The 15531-nt window shown below is 39.4% G+C and overlaps 1 protein-coding gene and 1 long non-coding RNA gene across 2 annotated transcripts; both read left to right on the top strand.

The window, feature by feature from the left end:
- Nucleotides 1-2353: 2353 nt before the first annotated feature.
- On the top strand, nucleotides 2354-7951 carry LOC125308308. The gene is made up of 3 exons (XR_007195862.1): nucleotides 2354-2436; nucleotides 6611-6638; nucleotides 7772-7951. It is a non-coding gene; the product is annotated as an uncharacterized LOC125308308 (long non-coding RNA).
- A 3560-nt stretch (nucleotides 7952-11511) lies between these two features.
- Nucleotides 11512-13659, top strand: txndc17 (thioredoxin domain containing 17). Its single transcript, XM_048264709.1, has 4 exons — nucleotides 11512-11849; nucleotides 12116-12197; nucleotides 12308-12383; nucleotides 13298-13659. Exons 1-4 carry the CDS (start codon nucleotides 11705-11707, stop codon nucleotides 13364-13366), a joined length of 372 nt encoding a protein of 123 aa, XP_048120666.1. The 5' UTR covers nucleotides 11512-11704; the 3' UTR covers nucleotides 13367-13659.
- Nucleotides 13660-15531: the final 1872 nt, after the last annotated feature.

The raw sequence follows: 15531 nt of genomic DNA, 5'->3' as shown, positions 1-15531 counted from the left end.
TGTGTAAATTGCCTACCAACTACATTGACAACTACAGTAGGCAATAAAAATCATGTGGTAAGGGAAGCCATATAGGCTAGATCACGTTGAGATAACTGATAAGGTGTTTGACAGGTGACTGTCTATCCCTTCGTGTTAGCCATCCTGAAATAATGTGGGCTTGCTCAAGGCTCCTCATCTGCTGTACCAAAACAAAATTGGTAAATTAGCCCTTGTACACGACCTATAATTAATTTGTGGATAGGGCCACAATTAAATAATGTTCAGTGCAAAAAAGTGCCAAATCTTTTTGGAGCTAGATGATTGCTGCTTGCAAATAAGCTCTCCAGTGGCCTATTTTGGCAAGCATTAAAAAATGAGAAACAATTCTCATTTTTCTCAAACAAATGAGACCTCAATTGTAATACTCGAAAACGTGTGGATATTCTCTCCACTCCTAAGGCAAGATGTCAGCAGTTAAGAAGCCTTGACCCATGTGATGCACTGGTTAAGTTGGACTAACTGCTCAGCCTATGTATGGCATTGATAGCAGTAGACAATTTGACGCGATATGGTGATGCCATACTATCAAAAGAAAATAAAGCACTTTTCTCAACTTCTCTGTCCTCTACCCCTGCAACTGCTTGTAAATCAGAAGTCTTACATGCCCTCCCCTTGGTTGCTCAAAGATTTTGAGTTTAAACTCAGATTGCTTAAGTGTGTTATAAAGTCACATGTATTCTAAAGTCACACTCATCCTCATGATTTCTATGAGGTCACAAACCTGTCTGCACTAATTCACTAAGAAAAGTCTTTTTGTGATTATTTTGGTGACATCCAAACACGTCTGTATCTGCATCGCTCATGAACTTCTGCTATTAGGCGGTCAAATTGTGCATCCCTGTGATGTCCAGATTTTTACAACATGTGTCAGTGTGCATAGTGTGTATATGAGAATGTTGCCTAATATAATAATAATGCATCTGCCTGTATACCTGTGTAAGTGAGAGTCTGTGTGTGTGCATGTAGTGAGTGTGTGTGTGTGTGTATGTGTGTTTGTGTCTACAAGCCTGTGTGCACTGCCAATGACTCTCTGTCTGTGTGTGTGTGTGTGTGTGTGTGTGTGTGATGGCCAGTGTATGTGTGTGTCTGTAGAAATTGTGTGCTGACTGTGCCTAAACAACTGGTAAAAATTCTGCTCCATACCAGCTGTGAGGCATGTACCCTTGAGTGTCAAAGCTGATCATAGGCTATTTGAATATTTTCTGTAAGAAATTTGATTGGTGGATTCAAATAAAGATTTCAAATGTGTGTGTCTGCAGGGCCGTAGTCACCATAGACATTGAGGGGGACGTGTCCCCCCAATATTCGGACATAGAAAAATAAAGAAAGAATAAAGCGCTATACTAGGCCTACCGGAAACCAACACGTATCTGAAATGTAATCAAACGTAAATAACGCACAAATTAGTGACCTATGGTTCCAGAGTAGCCTACACCCCTGAGTGCTTTGTCCTGATGATTTTCCGTTTTTAGTGGCTATATCAAAAGCTTCCATTTACTGCACCCTACTGCGGTGAGGTGGGGCTGTCAACAATATCGCAAAAGCTACCGGTACAATTTTCACAAAACTTCTTTGAAAGGTGTAGCACAGGCTAAGGAAATCCCATACATGTTTGGAGCCGATCAGACTGAAAGGGAACATTTTCCATATTGTAGCCTATTCTCGCAATAGCGAAAGTGAAACGTTTTATTTTAATTGATTAATTTGTACAAGCCTGTGTCATTTCTTTCACGTCTTTCAACATAAATAATGCATTCATATGCTAGTAGTAATGCCAGAAATTACCGTGGCCTCTTAGAAATGATTGTTGCATCTTGCATATTATTTAGATGCGCACTCAATCGCACATCCATGCAGGCAAAACGTGATCAAATGTGGCGACGTTTATAATACGTGATAGCCTACAGTTAATGTGAATCCCGGACAATAACCAAAGAAAGGAATTTGCACCTCCATTCACCAATTAAAGGCTGTAGTAGGCCTAGTGTTTCTACATGTTGGCACAAAACGTCATTTCTGTCAGAAGTCTATAATGCATACAGGGGTAACATGAGGTGAGTCAGACAGAAGAGGGGCCTGTGTTCAGTCTTAGTAGCCTACATAGCTGCCAACTCTCTCGCATTGGCCGTGAGACACACGCATTTTATTAGTTTCACACACTCACACGCCACACCCCCGATTTCTCATGCTGAAGTGTCAACCCGGTCGGTCAGATGCCTGAAAAATGAGTTTAGCCTATCTATAGATCTACCTGTTGAGCCAACGTTATGCGTTCAGAGACGGTGAGAGAGTTCAAGAGCACCCCCTGTCTGTGGAATTTTCTAAATGTTCTCTCATTTGCGATGCTAGGCTACTTCAGAAGCCATCCCAGGAGCATTAATCCCCCGGTTTCAGGTATGCTTTGAGTATTATTGAGTATTTTTCACGCTGAAGTGTCAACCTGGTAGGTCAAATACCTGGCAGATGAGGTTCAACTCAACTAAACCTATACATATGATATCACACGTCATGTGAACGAGCGGAATCTAGCTTTCCAATGATATTAGCGCCAAGTTGCTGTGATAAATGGTTCGCGAGAAAATTATAATTGAACCGACGTGCAATTTAGCTAATCATATTTGCATTTTGCACACAATGCACACACATTACTCTCGGTTTAATATCTCCCTAACCCTTCACAAAACACGTGGCAAACCCAATATCACAGCAAACCATACCGAATACGAGGATATAAAGCATGCCTCTGTGCAATAAGTGGTTCTTGAGTAATCCGGTTTTGAAATTGCAACACATTTCTACATAGCCTCATTGGGGCGAAATTATAATGTATTCAAATGTAAACTATTTGTCAGTAGGCCTACATACATTTTTGTAAATTGCTCAGCCATAGATTTTCCCACTATCATGTATATTGTCAGGTTCCAGCCAATCCCACTTACACAGATAAATTAATATATTTATATTGGCATGCTTCCTAGTGACATTAATGCAAAAATATGAAGAAAATCAAATAACTAGACACAAATATTGATATAAAGCCTGACATAAGCCATATGCAAACATTCACATCATGCAGATATGGGTACATCCTGAAAAAGGAATAGCATGTAGGCTAGGCTATGGCCATTACAATGACCAATATATTATCTTAAATGAACTAGCTGAATAACACAGGTGACCACTTCTGCATAATTTCATTGAGTGCTGAAATGTACACACATTTTTGAATATTTCTGAACTGTGAAATGTAGCATATGTTTTTGTGGTTGTGAACTTATTGCAATATCACCATAACTATTTCACCTCTGAATGCATGGTTATAATTCTGAAGTGCAAAATAGCTTAGGCTACAGCACACATATTTCCATAAAAATAAGCGAGTCTGACCCACCAACTTTTTAAAATTGTTAGTTTGGACCCCCCCACTTTTGCCGTGCGAAATACCAGTGCTGTTTTCAGCATCTGTTTAGTGCTTCATTGTCATTTTCATTGGATTCCCCCCTTTTGCGCGTAAATCGCTCATAAACTTTTTTTTTTGTTACACGCATTCTCCCATTCCGCTTCTGTCACACACACAGTGACAAGCGCCAAATCCCCCACAGTGTTGAAGAGATCAGTCGTCCCCCTCACTTTTGATAAGGTAAAAAGCCTTATAGGTACGGCAAATAAATAATAACCTATAGGTTTACGCTAGGCTATGTAAAACTCCCCATTAACAGCATCACGTCACTAACCACAGCGACTGCACAATCTCACAGCGACTGTAAATCCTCAAATTATGGCCGGGGTCTTAAGACAAAGTACAGGCCTTTAGGGGCAGGATTGTATTCGAGACAGCCCTTTATTTCTTATGCGGGGTTTTTTTTTGAGACATGCGTTTCTTGGAGCGGCATACTGGTAGGCCTTCAAAAGCATGACATTTTCGGTTTAGTTCGATATTTAAAGGAGAATTCCGGTGTGATATTGACCTAAAGTGTATTGAAACATGATACCGAGTGTGAACGTATGTCTCATAGCCCATCTCGGCTTGTCCCCTGCACTCCAAAATCTGGCTAGTTAGCCGATGCTACCAACAGCTTTTTAGTGGTGCAATAAATAAATCACTGTGGTGTATCTCCACACTTCATTGGTAGACAGGGCCCTGACATTTAAAACGAGACATTGAGAACTTTGAAAAAGCACTGGTAGTTTACCAGACTGTTTTAGGTAGCCATCTTGAATTTAGTCACGATAACTAAGAATGAACAGGTATGATAAGGGATCAGATTTTTCAGTGGAAATGCATGATTCAGGGCAGCAACTGGAATCCATGCATTTCCACTGAATTATTTTTTACCAATGAAGTGTGGAGATACATTGAGGGCCTCGTAAATGGGTGTAAAACAATGATTTATTTGCATGGCTAGCCCGATGCAAAAGCTGTTGGTAGCATCGGCTAACTAGTTTTGGAGTCATATGAGACATACGTTCACACTCATCATGTTTCAATACACTTTAGATCAATATCACACCGGAATTCTCCTTTAATTTACTTTTGGACTGTTTGATTATATTGTTAAATGTTGGGACTGATGGGCACTGAAATCTGGGGAGGTATTTGATGATCACTATTACATATGTAGTTGAAAGAGTGTTGGGATTTCAAACAAACCTTTCATGCGTTCACTGAAGGTCCACGGTACTATAAATTATTGCGTAGCCAAGTAGCCTATATATTGAGTTATTTTTAAATTATGCATGATTTACTTTTTATTAATTTCGTAGGCTGGCTTTATTTTGTTAAATAGAAGTATCTAAATAACCTGTTAAAATGTACCAGAATTCAGGAAATTGCATCTAGTCCAAAAAAAAAATTCTGGGGGAGGACCCCCATACCCCCCCTCTGAAATGTCCCACCCACTTTCACAATGCCTCTGATGCCCATGGTCCTAGTAGTAGGCTAGATCCATTTGATAACAATGTTCACTTAACTCTGGGACCCTGGTCCCAGGGATGGATTACTGCACAGGCCTTCCGGGCCCAAGGTGTCAGGGGGCCCTGAAGCCCAAGCCTTTGCATGGAATCATTGCCTCAATATCAACACATCAGGATGTAGGCTATGAATCTGATTGAATGTATTGGCCAGATGTATTGGCCATCCCCAAAATGCTAGCCTGACGAGCCAGACCCACATTAAAAGGTAGGGTCTGGGCACTCACCGTTCGCGGTGCTCAGTCCGAGGGGCGGGATAATCAGTTGTCTTTCAAATTCCCTCTGCACGCAATAGGACAGCACTGAGTCCCATGCGTTTTCCCACCAGCGGAGCTAGTTGGCTAGTTCAAACTTTTGCCATCTCAAAACAAGCTTAACTCGCGTCACACTGTTGGCCAACAGCAATATTCATCTTCTTTGTTTTCAAGTAGCAGGGAATTCAAGCCAAAACGTTGCAACTCTGCCATCAATCATTATGTTATGCCCCCCTAACGACTCTATAGACGATTTGGTTGGCCTGATAGAAGTTTAATTTTTCAAGCTCACAAGCCAATGGAGAGTTGCTAGACTAGCCCTGGAAGCAAATGTAATTTGCTGCCGCTAGGGTGTGTTTAGATTTCTAAGCTACCAAAATGCACCAGAATACAGGAAATCACATCAAACAAATGAAAAAAATTCTGGGGGAGGACCCCTAAACCCCTCTTCCACATATGCGACAATTAGTGGGGAGCCCTTAATACATGTGGGCCCAGGGGCCCGAAAGTTCATAATCCGTCCATGCCTGGTTCCTACACCTGAGAACTACTGATGTACATTTTTTTTACTGTACGGTATAATGCTGAATGAGCCAAACAAAAATTTCCGCAGGAAAATTTTGGTTGGCCCCACCAAATCTCACTCCAAGGTTTTTTGAAAAGTTGACAGCCCTGTAGTAGCCTATTCCTGAATCCTGTCCCTTTCAAACTACGTTAAAATTGTGTGATTAGCCGCCAGCATAATAAAATCTAAATTAAAAGACAAAATCTTATTAGGCTCCAAACTATGAGCCACCACCTATGAGTCTAAGCCTTAGTTTAAAAAAATCTTCAGGTGTAAGTTATAAGTCAAAGAACCACATTCTGTGTAATATAGAGGTTATCATAAGATACTCTAGTTTGTAATTTCTTTTAAAGGGACACCAGGCAACGTTTTCGTGTTAATTAATCATGTTCGTAAGTCGGTATATGGTTAAATGACTCATTATGGGGCAAATGAAGGCTCTCTCGCCCGCCCCTACTGCCTGTAGGAAGAATATCCCACTTGTAAGTTCGGTGTATCCTACCCGCCGACCGAAGCAGGATCTGTGTCCGTCAAAAGTTTGGAATAACCTAATTGGCTGACCTAACTAACGACTTGTTTGTGATTTTTAATAATATTTTTGCATGGTAGGAAATGTATTGAAATTCTGTTTGGGGGTCCCTCAGACCCCACCACAGATTTAGTCCCCCAATGTTGACATCATGACTACGGCCTTGTGTGTGTGCTCTCTCTCTCTCTCTCTCTCTCTCTCTGTGTGTGTGTGTGTGTATGTGTGTGTGAAACTTTATGCAACTGACAGCTGTAGCTACTCTTAAGATTATACTAAGGTAAGGTACACTTTATTGTCCCCAAAGGAAAATTTGTCTTGGGCTCCAGTCACTGCACCACAATTATGAATTACTGAGCGTACATGACACACAACATGTATACTTCACTTCAAGACAGTGCATCACAAATTTACCAACATAATCAATGACATTACATGATAGAGTTGCAGCACATACACATTCACACACATTCACATTCTGAATGTGAATGCTCTTGATAAACTGAGGGATTAAATATTCAGGATTAAGAGTTGCGTGAGGCTATTTGCACCCCTGGTACAATTAGCAGTGTATGCTATTCATACCTTGGTGCAATTATGTTATTCGTACCCCGGTGCACACAGCAATGTGTTCTATTAATACCCAGTCTGGTACAAATATCAGTGTATGCTATTTGCACTCCTGTGCATTTACCTTGGCTTATTGATCACACAATGTAATAAAAAAAAAAAAAAAACGAGCCACATGTTTTTGTTGTTATGTAACAGGGTGTAAATAGCTCAGCTGTGTAATAGACCCTCTGAATAAGGTATGCTGTTTGCATCACTGTATAATTAGAAGTGGATGCTATTCGTACCCTGGAATATATAGTAATGTGTACTATTTACACAGGTTACACTTCTACTTATCTCTACCAAAACGCTTTACATGGGAATCAAATCCCAGTCTCCCACGTACTAAACCATGTCCCTAATCACTGCGCTATCCATTTCCACATATAAGTGAGAGTTTGCAGGCAAACCTATAGTTCATAGGCCTGAGCGTCATAATCACAAAATTTCTGTTAACTAACAAACTGACGGTTGTATTCACTGAACAAAGATTATGAAAATAAAACACAACTTTTCCACCTAAAACTTAATTTGAACAGGTATTAGTACCAAAATCGTTCAGAATTCTTTACTTTCTGCTGATGAAAAAACGAAATGTCCGCCATGTTTTTTGTGCACGCGAGCAACATGATTTTGTTGTTACGTCACAGGGTGTGAATAGCTCAGCTGTGTGGCCAAGGCTATTCGTACCAGGGGTGCCAATAGACACTTTGTTAAGAGTTCCTTCATGTTCCTTTAAATTTAAGATAGATTTCAGTAAGAATGTACAAACATTCACATGTAAAACCATCCATGTTTCAGCACTGTAACACCTGCTTTCTCATACACCACATCTTGTGGTAATCAACGAGAAGTCCAGCGAGGTGTTCACTTTGGAGGTATGCTGCACCTTTGAGGCTTTTGACACCAAGGTCATTACCACACCTAAACACCATCTCAGAGCAAGGCTATAGGGGCAGACTGCTTGTTTTCATATTCAGCACACAGGTTGGTTGTAAGAGGGCTGCAACAACTTCTCTGCTATTATTGGCAGCTGACATGGCGGAGACATTGTATTATATTGCATCTTTAATATTTGTGTCCCTGCACCACTTTTCTCCATGTGGACATATACAGTAAATAGTAAAAAACGTGTGTGTGTGTGTGTGAGAAAGAGAGAGAAACCCTGTGTGTGTGTGCATGCTTCATGTGCCCCCCAAAATGTCTGTGCACACACTAAATAAAGAATTAAAATGTCAATGTCATCTCAGACATCCCAACCTGCAAAAAGTAATTTCAGGGAGGTATCCTGAATTTGTGTAGTCTGATGTGAAATGGGTCTATTTTCCTCTATTTTCTCTCTCACAACACTGTCGGTTGGCGCACCCTATTGGTTGGCTTACACTGTAACAGTTCTCTTCTCACTTTTAAACGTGGGTATGTAGGTTTAAAGCTACACTGAAGTGGACCGTCACTGGATCCTGTGGTTTATTGAGACCATAGTCTATATTCATTGGATTTTTCAGCTTCTGGGAAAGCCTTGGTATATGTTTTGCCTGCTTGACCTAGTGAAATATTCACAAAGGCTGCTTTGTTGTTGCTCAAGTTCAATGGTTGAGCATGTTGTGCTTAAAAATTTGACTAGGGCCTTTACAGATGATCCCAGGCACAGCATGTGAGTTGTTTGAAGTTACCCTACGCCCTGTTCTGTATTTTGGTTAAAGGCCCCCTAAATTGTTTTTTATATTAAATTTACATTTCCAAAATCTTGGTGAACATGGCGAACAGTACTTCTACCGCATTCAGGTCTTGTCACTTGTAAAACAGCTGTAGGAAGTTTGGTGTTCGGGTAGAAACACTGTTGGCCGCTGTGGGAATTTTCCAAACAATGGCACAAATTAGCCAATTTAATCTTCCTGTGTGTACCTGAAATTAGGTCCAGGGAGTCTGAGAGCTCAGCAAATTCATAATGGTGTTTTTCCTATAGGCATAGTGAGGTTTCTGGGGAGCAGAGAGCGCCTCCTCATTTGCAGCGCTTGTTATTATCTCAGCAGGAGTATATTCTTCTCTCTCACAGGGAGGCCGGCCACCTGCCCTGAGCACCTCTCAAACTTCTGCTCATTAAAGCAGTCCTCATGCAGCTCTGATCTCATCCTTACTGCTGGGTGATGAATCTTCTTCCCAGGGTGTCCAGAACACACAAAAGAGTAGGGTTGCCAAACGTATATATAACCGTAAATATCTATATACAATACACATATATATTTATACATTTATATTAAACATTTATATGAAGATATCAAGCATTTCACATTTTTTCCCTTAATACAAAATGTCATCCTAGAAAAAAGGGCCCTATCAGGACATTCTAGAACGATGGTCACTGGCGAAAAGTTTAAACAAATTTTGTGGGTTGTCCAGTCCACTTTGGGTGTGGTGTAGTTATGAAACGTTATCAAACGTCCGGCCCTTGGCGCAAGAAGGTGGGCCTTATGTTTCTTAAAGGAATTATCCGGAGTAAAATGCACTTTAGATCGATTAACGGATGATTGGGAGTACATACGTTGAGTTGACATCCAAATCATGTCATTCGGATGTGTTTTGAGAAAGTTCGATGTTACCGTTTTTAGTCAAAACTAGTTAGCATGGAAGTGAGAAGGGCATATTATTTCGCCGCTACAAAACGCTATTTTTATACCTCTTCTACAGTTCCAAACAACATTACACTTACGTGGTAGTGAGTAGAGGGTCCCTAAAGCCAAACCGAAGTATTCCGAGGTCTTTATGTGGTCGGATAGAGAGTCCAGAATGAATTTCATCAAAATTCGGATCGGTATTTTGATAGCGGTGGATTTGAAGGAATCTGCTTGCACACGAGACCGTATGGAACAGTTATTTCATAAACCATGCTTTTCTAAAACCTAGCAGAGTGTAGCCTACACACATTGCACTTGTCTATTATTTGAACAGACGTAGCCTACTGGTTAGCGCTTCGGACTTGTAACCAGAGGTTGCCGGTTCGAACCCCGACCAGTAGGAACTGCTGAAATGCCCTTGAGCAAGGCACCTAACCCCTCACTGCTCCCCGAGCATCGCTGTAGCAGGCAGCTCACTGCGTCGGGATTAGTGTGTGCTTCACCTCACTGTGTGTTCGCTGTGTGCGGAGTGTGTTTCACTAATTCGGATTGGGATAAATGGAGAGACCAAATTTCCCTCATGGGATCAAAAGAGTATATATACTTATACTAAACTAACTTCACCTTGGTGTCAGTCAACGACTTACACAGTTATTACTTTCACTATTGACTGACAATGGGTTACCATCGAAAACATAGCCTGGAAAAAGCAACACTTACCCCAGTAATGTTCGAATGACTGAATAAAAAACATTCATCCTGCAGAGGAGTTGCTGCTTCCATCTCATGAAAGTGCGTCTTCAGCTGTGTTTCATATTTGCCTCTCACTCCTCTCCTAATCACTTTTATCCGTCATTACCAATTTGCAAATGATGGTGAATAACTACTCATTGTGAGATGTATTTCGTTAATATCTTTATTCTAATTATAGGAATAAGCTTTGTGTCATGATGATTATAGACTTTAGACTGCACTTTAGACCATCATGATAGAGGCCATAGTACTTTTTACACCAATTTGTCTATAAATGTGTGAAAAAGAGATCATTTAAAAATGTTTACATGTTGTAACTCTAAATGTGCTATGTGTTTTACAAATGGCACCCCATATTGCTCAGAGTTTACAGTCTGCAAGATAACCAACTAGGCTCTACTTGCTGCTGGGACAGAAAAAAGGCAGAGATAATAAGGCTTAGCCAAATTCATTGTGATGTTCACAAGATATTTTTTCTGTGGTATTTGCCAGTTCAGTTTTACACATTTCAGAGTTGTTTGGTTTAGGTTAGTAGAATAGGCTAGATACTGTAGTTATTTCTTTATTAAGTGTTTTTGCATCGAAATGATTCTTGTTTTGCACCGGTTAGAAAATTAGTAGGGTAGGCTACATTAATTCAATTGGCCTACAGAGCCCTGGAGGAGTCATTGCCAGATTTTTTTTTTTGTATATCAAGAGATAAGGATAGCCTAATCATAAGCAAACTTTATGGCAGGAACAGTTTGGTACTTCCTGACAAGGCAGGCACATCTGTTCCAAGAATTTTGATCAAACATAAATATTTGAGATAAAACAAACAGACATTACCAAAACAGCTAATATCAGAAAATGATCCTACTTTACAGCTGACAGCCAAGAGTAGGCCTATGATTACCAATGATGGCCAGATCAGGTCACAATGTAAGGAGACTTTTAATAGGCTACAAAAGAAAAGGGGAAAAAAAGAAAAACAGAAGTAGCGTATAAAAAGAAAAACACATATTAAAGTAATGAATAGTGTATAAATTACATAAGAAATATAATCAATAATTCATTTTAACTTGGTAAATAGTTAGATTGGACCTAGATTGGATTGGAATTCGATTTGAGCTTTTAGCGAAGGACTTTTAACTACAATAAGTGCCAATTACTCCTACAACGGAAGTGTTTTTGTTGCCGCTGGCTTCACAAATAGCCACGGTAACTTGCACCGTAAGGTAGCAGCACGCTTCACCCTGTCAAAGATGTACAGCTGAGCTGAGACAATCAAGTTTCATCTCATTTCTTGTCACTGTAAACTCCCTGCTCTCTTCTACGTCTGCTGAAAAGAAAACTATCGACGTTAGTGTCTTCTAATTTAGACAGTATGACAAATTACGAAGAAGTCAAAGTTCGTGGCTATGAAGATTTTTGCAAAGCTGTATCCGAGAGGAAGGGAAAAGACATATTCGCCTATTTCTCCGGCAATAAAGACGAGCAGGGAGTGAGTTGGTGTCCGGATTGTGTAAAAGGTGAGTAGTAGAATGGCACAATGAGATTGCCTTTGCAAAAAAATGCAGCGACGCGGTTATTTGGATGACTTGCACATGACAATTGTGCAAAGATCGAACTTCCCCAAACGAATAGTTCACGTTGCTTTGATTGCTACAGGTTAATCATTAATTTTAAATAACGACGTTCACCTTTACTCAATCGTATGAATATGTAAGGTAGCCATAATTACACGATAGCCTACGCTACATGTTGATACACTGATCGTTTGGTGATTTTTCTTTAGCTGAGCCTGTTGTCAGAGGGGAGATGTCTCACCTGCCAGAAGATTCTGTCTTTATATATTGCCAAGTTGGAGAAAGACCCTAGTAGGCCTGCGTTATTTCCTATTTAATTCTCTCACACAATATGTAGCTTATCTCTTGTTCGGTGAACTCCTATTAAACGACCATTTCTGTTTCCCCCCTCATTCTTTTAGCTGGAAGGACCCCAACAATGAGTTCAAGAAGACCTTGAAGCTGACTGGTGTTCCCACATTGCTAAGATATGGAACTGTAAGGAGTCATGCGTTTTGGGAAGTAGGCTAGCCTAGACCATCTTCTACAGGGGCTCCACCAAAGTATTATTACAAAGATTGCCAATCATTTCTCAATATTTTTTTTTTAATGGCTTAACCATTCTAGGTCTACACATTATTGTTCAATCACCTTGATAAGCATTAAGCAACATGATTTTACCGTTTTGCCAGATCCCTAAGGATTGTCTCCAACAATTAATAGGGTCCTCGGTTTGAAAAACCTTGAGGACCTCTGGCTTAAATACTGTAGTCCAGTGTTTCTCAAAGTGTGGTCCGGGGACCACTTGTGGTCCGTAAGCTATCCCAAGTGGTCCGCGAGCAGACATGATAAAATATAATATAGATGAGTTGTTTGCAATATTGAACCAACTTGTATGTAAATCCAAACAGTTCTGCAACACTGCCTATGTAGGCTATGCTATGCCAGTTTAAATCATATGAATCCTCTGACATAATAAGCAAGGTGCAAAGACATTAAGCAAGGTGGTCCAGTGAGTTGGCCTACTGTGTATTATACTGTTGAAATACAGTAGGTCTCTTTTACTCTTTTTTTTTTTTTTAGGCTAGGTGGTCCGTGAGTTTTTTTTTTTTTATTGGTTAAATGGTCCTTGGTCTGAAAAAGTTTGAGAAACACTGCTGTAGTCCATCACTGACTAGATGCATTGTAACAATTCAGCCAAAAACGTCGTCTTTGAATAGGACATGGACATTCTGTTGGGAGTCTGAATTCTTGTGGATTCATTTACTAATATTATCCGTCTTATCTGAGTCGCTGTCCAGTGACCTGCATATTTTTAACTTAGGTCTACAGATCCTCTTGCATTTAAAAGTGGCTGTTGTCTGCTTATGCATATGTTGAAGTGGGCTTACTTTGTCTGTTTTCCATTTTAGCCCCAGAAGCTTGTCGAGGAGGAGTGCTTCAAGGCAGATTTGGTGCGGATGATGTTCACTGAAGATTAGATGACATCCACATGGATAATAAAACATCTTTGTGATTCATTTCATTGTAATTGCCTTAAAAATACTTTTATGTGGTGTAATTTCTGAAATATGACTGATAGCACTAGTTTATTCTCATAGGGTCATAAATCCTGCATTGCATTTCTGAATAACTATAAGAACTATGTCTTGTATCACAAAAGTATAGACAGTAGGCTTCTTGATGGGTTGTTTTTGTCCTTGACAATTGGTCATGCTCTGAAAAAAAAATTCATATGGAAAATGATTAAAGCAAAAGACTAAAAGCTCCAAAACAGGTTGTCTCATGAGTTTCCTCTTCTACACATTTGTTTCAGTGGGACTTTCAGTCACCATCATCAACATGTAACTTGACTCAATAAGGAAAACTGAACACTGTATCTCAAATGGAAAAAGTGGGCTGAAAAGTTGTGGGTTCAATTCCCGGCTCCCATGGTTGTGGCCTTGAGAAAGGCCCTTAACCTCGAGTTGCTCTGGGGAGAATGGCCCTTGTAATGTAATTGACATATGTAAGTCGTTATAAGGATAAAAGCGTCAGATAAATGAAAATGGGTGGTTGACGTGACATGGCCTTTTTGTGGTCCTGAGTGTCAAACATAAGTGATGTCTAATCTGCAAATAAATGTGGTTATATCGTTCAAAGAAAAGCTGTTTTATATTAGCCTAACATATAGACCATTCATGCCAGTCATATTCCTGTTTTTCTCCATTTTCTGCAAAACCGGGAAAACCTCATATGGCATCCCAAGCCCATTTCATAAAATTTGATTTTGAATAAAACCAATAATATGAATATATACTCCCCTTATTTAAGTACATATTAATATCATATATATATATACTTGTAAGTCTGCTGTTGTAAAAGTTCAGGCATAATATTTTGAAGCAGCCCTGAACAAAAATATTTTGTCCCAAAAATCGATATCATATGGTGTGACCCTAAATATTGTATTTTAAATGGGTAATTGTCTGGAGACCTTTGGGGATTGGGGGTCCTTCTTCATTCAGGAAGTATAACATCTCAGAAGGACACACTGAAAGTTTACGAGGTGATTTCCAGTACTCCTACTTCAGTACCCCTTTTCAATGTCTTTTGCTGTGACTCATTTTACAGGAAAATGTCAAAAGTAAATTACTTTTTTACAACATCATTTTTAACATTTATTATTTAAGATGTGCACCTATTACATTTTAAACACAGAAATAACCTACCATCAAGAAGAGAAAAACTCAGGGAACCCAAGTGCAATATTTGGTGTTTTTTTTGTTTTACACAGTGATTTTTTAACAGTGAACCTTTATGTGACATACCTGTCTTAAACTGTCTTTTGTTGTTTGTGAAATACATATAGCCTAATACACATTTTTGCATCAACAGATTGTTATGTGGTGTGATTTTCATGACGTGACACTTTATTTGGTGTGACATCAAGAAATTATGAAAATAAAAAGGGTTTTGGGTTCTAAATCATACAAATCCCAATGGAACAAATATGAAATAGGGTCAACAAAAGTCACTAGCTTTTTATTTCTTTTATATCAAGATATGTCAAAATCAATATGTTCAGTTTGTGTTGATGAAGAAATATACTGTAAAATGTAATGCATTCGCACAAGGAAATGCTAGATCTTTATGAAGTAATGATAGAATATTATGATACATTGACTCACATAAAAAATATACCCCATTATAATTTTACACACAATAACGTTAATGTCACATATGACAATTTTAGTCACTAACGCAACATATTAGTGAATAAATGAAATCCAATGCAAAATCTAAAAGACCATACATATTTTTGGGAATGGGAGAGTCAGTAGGCCTACAACAGGACTAAGTGATTTTCGGCCTAAAACGTCAACCACCCAAATGTAAGTCAGACTCAAACTTCACCAGTCCAGAATGCAGTCTTCATAATGAGCAGTAGATGGCATTATCGGATCATTAACGTGGCTGAAGCGCTCTCTTAATCAAGCGAGCAGTTTGGGCTACCTGGTGACATGTTTAGACTATTTTTGCAGGACGCAAACTTATCTGCAGGACAACCCATCTAGCTGTAGCCTATGCTAAAATTACATATTATATAATTAACTGGATAAATATAATATAATTATATATTTATAAATATAATAAATAACTGGTG

This window comes from Alosa alosa, chromosome 15 (assembly GCF_017589495.1).
Source record: "Alosa alosa isolate M-15738 ecotype Scorff River chromosome 15, AALO_Geno_1.1, whole genome shotgun sequence".
NCBI lineage: Eukaryota > Metazoa > Chordata > Actinopteri > Clupeiformes > Clupeidae > Alosa > Alosa alosa.
The sequence above is the reverse complement of the archived record's forward strand: the minus strand, read 5'-3'. Positions and strand labels throughout refer to the sequence as shown.

Coding starts and splice junctions, on each gene's coding strand:
- txndc17 (XM_048264709.1), top strand. CDS start 11,705: ATGACAAATTACGAAGAAGTCAAAGTTCGTGGCTATGAAGATTTTTGC. Junction 11,850..12,115: donor GTGTCCGGATTGTGTAAAAG/GTGAGTAGTAGA, acceptor ATTTTTCTTTAG/CTGAGCCTGTTGTCAGAGGG. Junction 12,384..13,297: donor CATTGCTAAGATATGGAACT/GTAAGGAGTCAT, acceptor TTTCCATTTTAG/CCCCAGAAGCTTGTCGAGGA.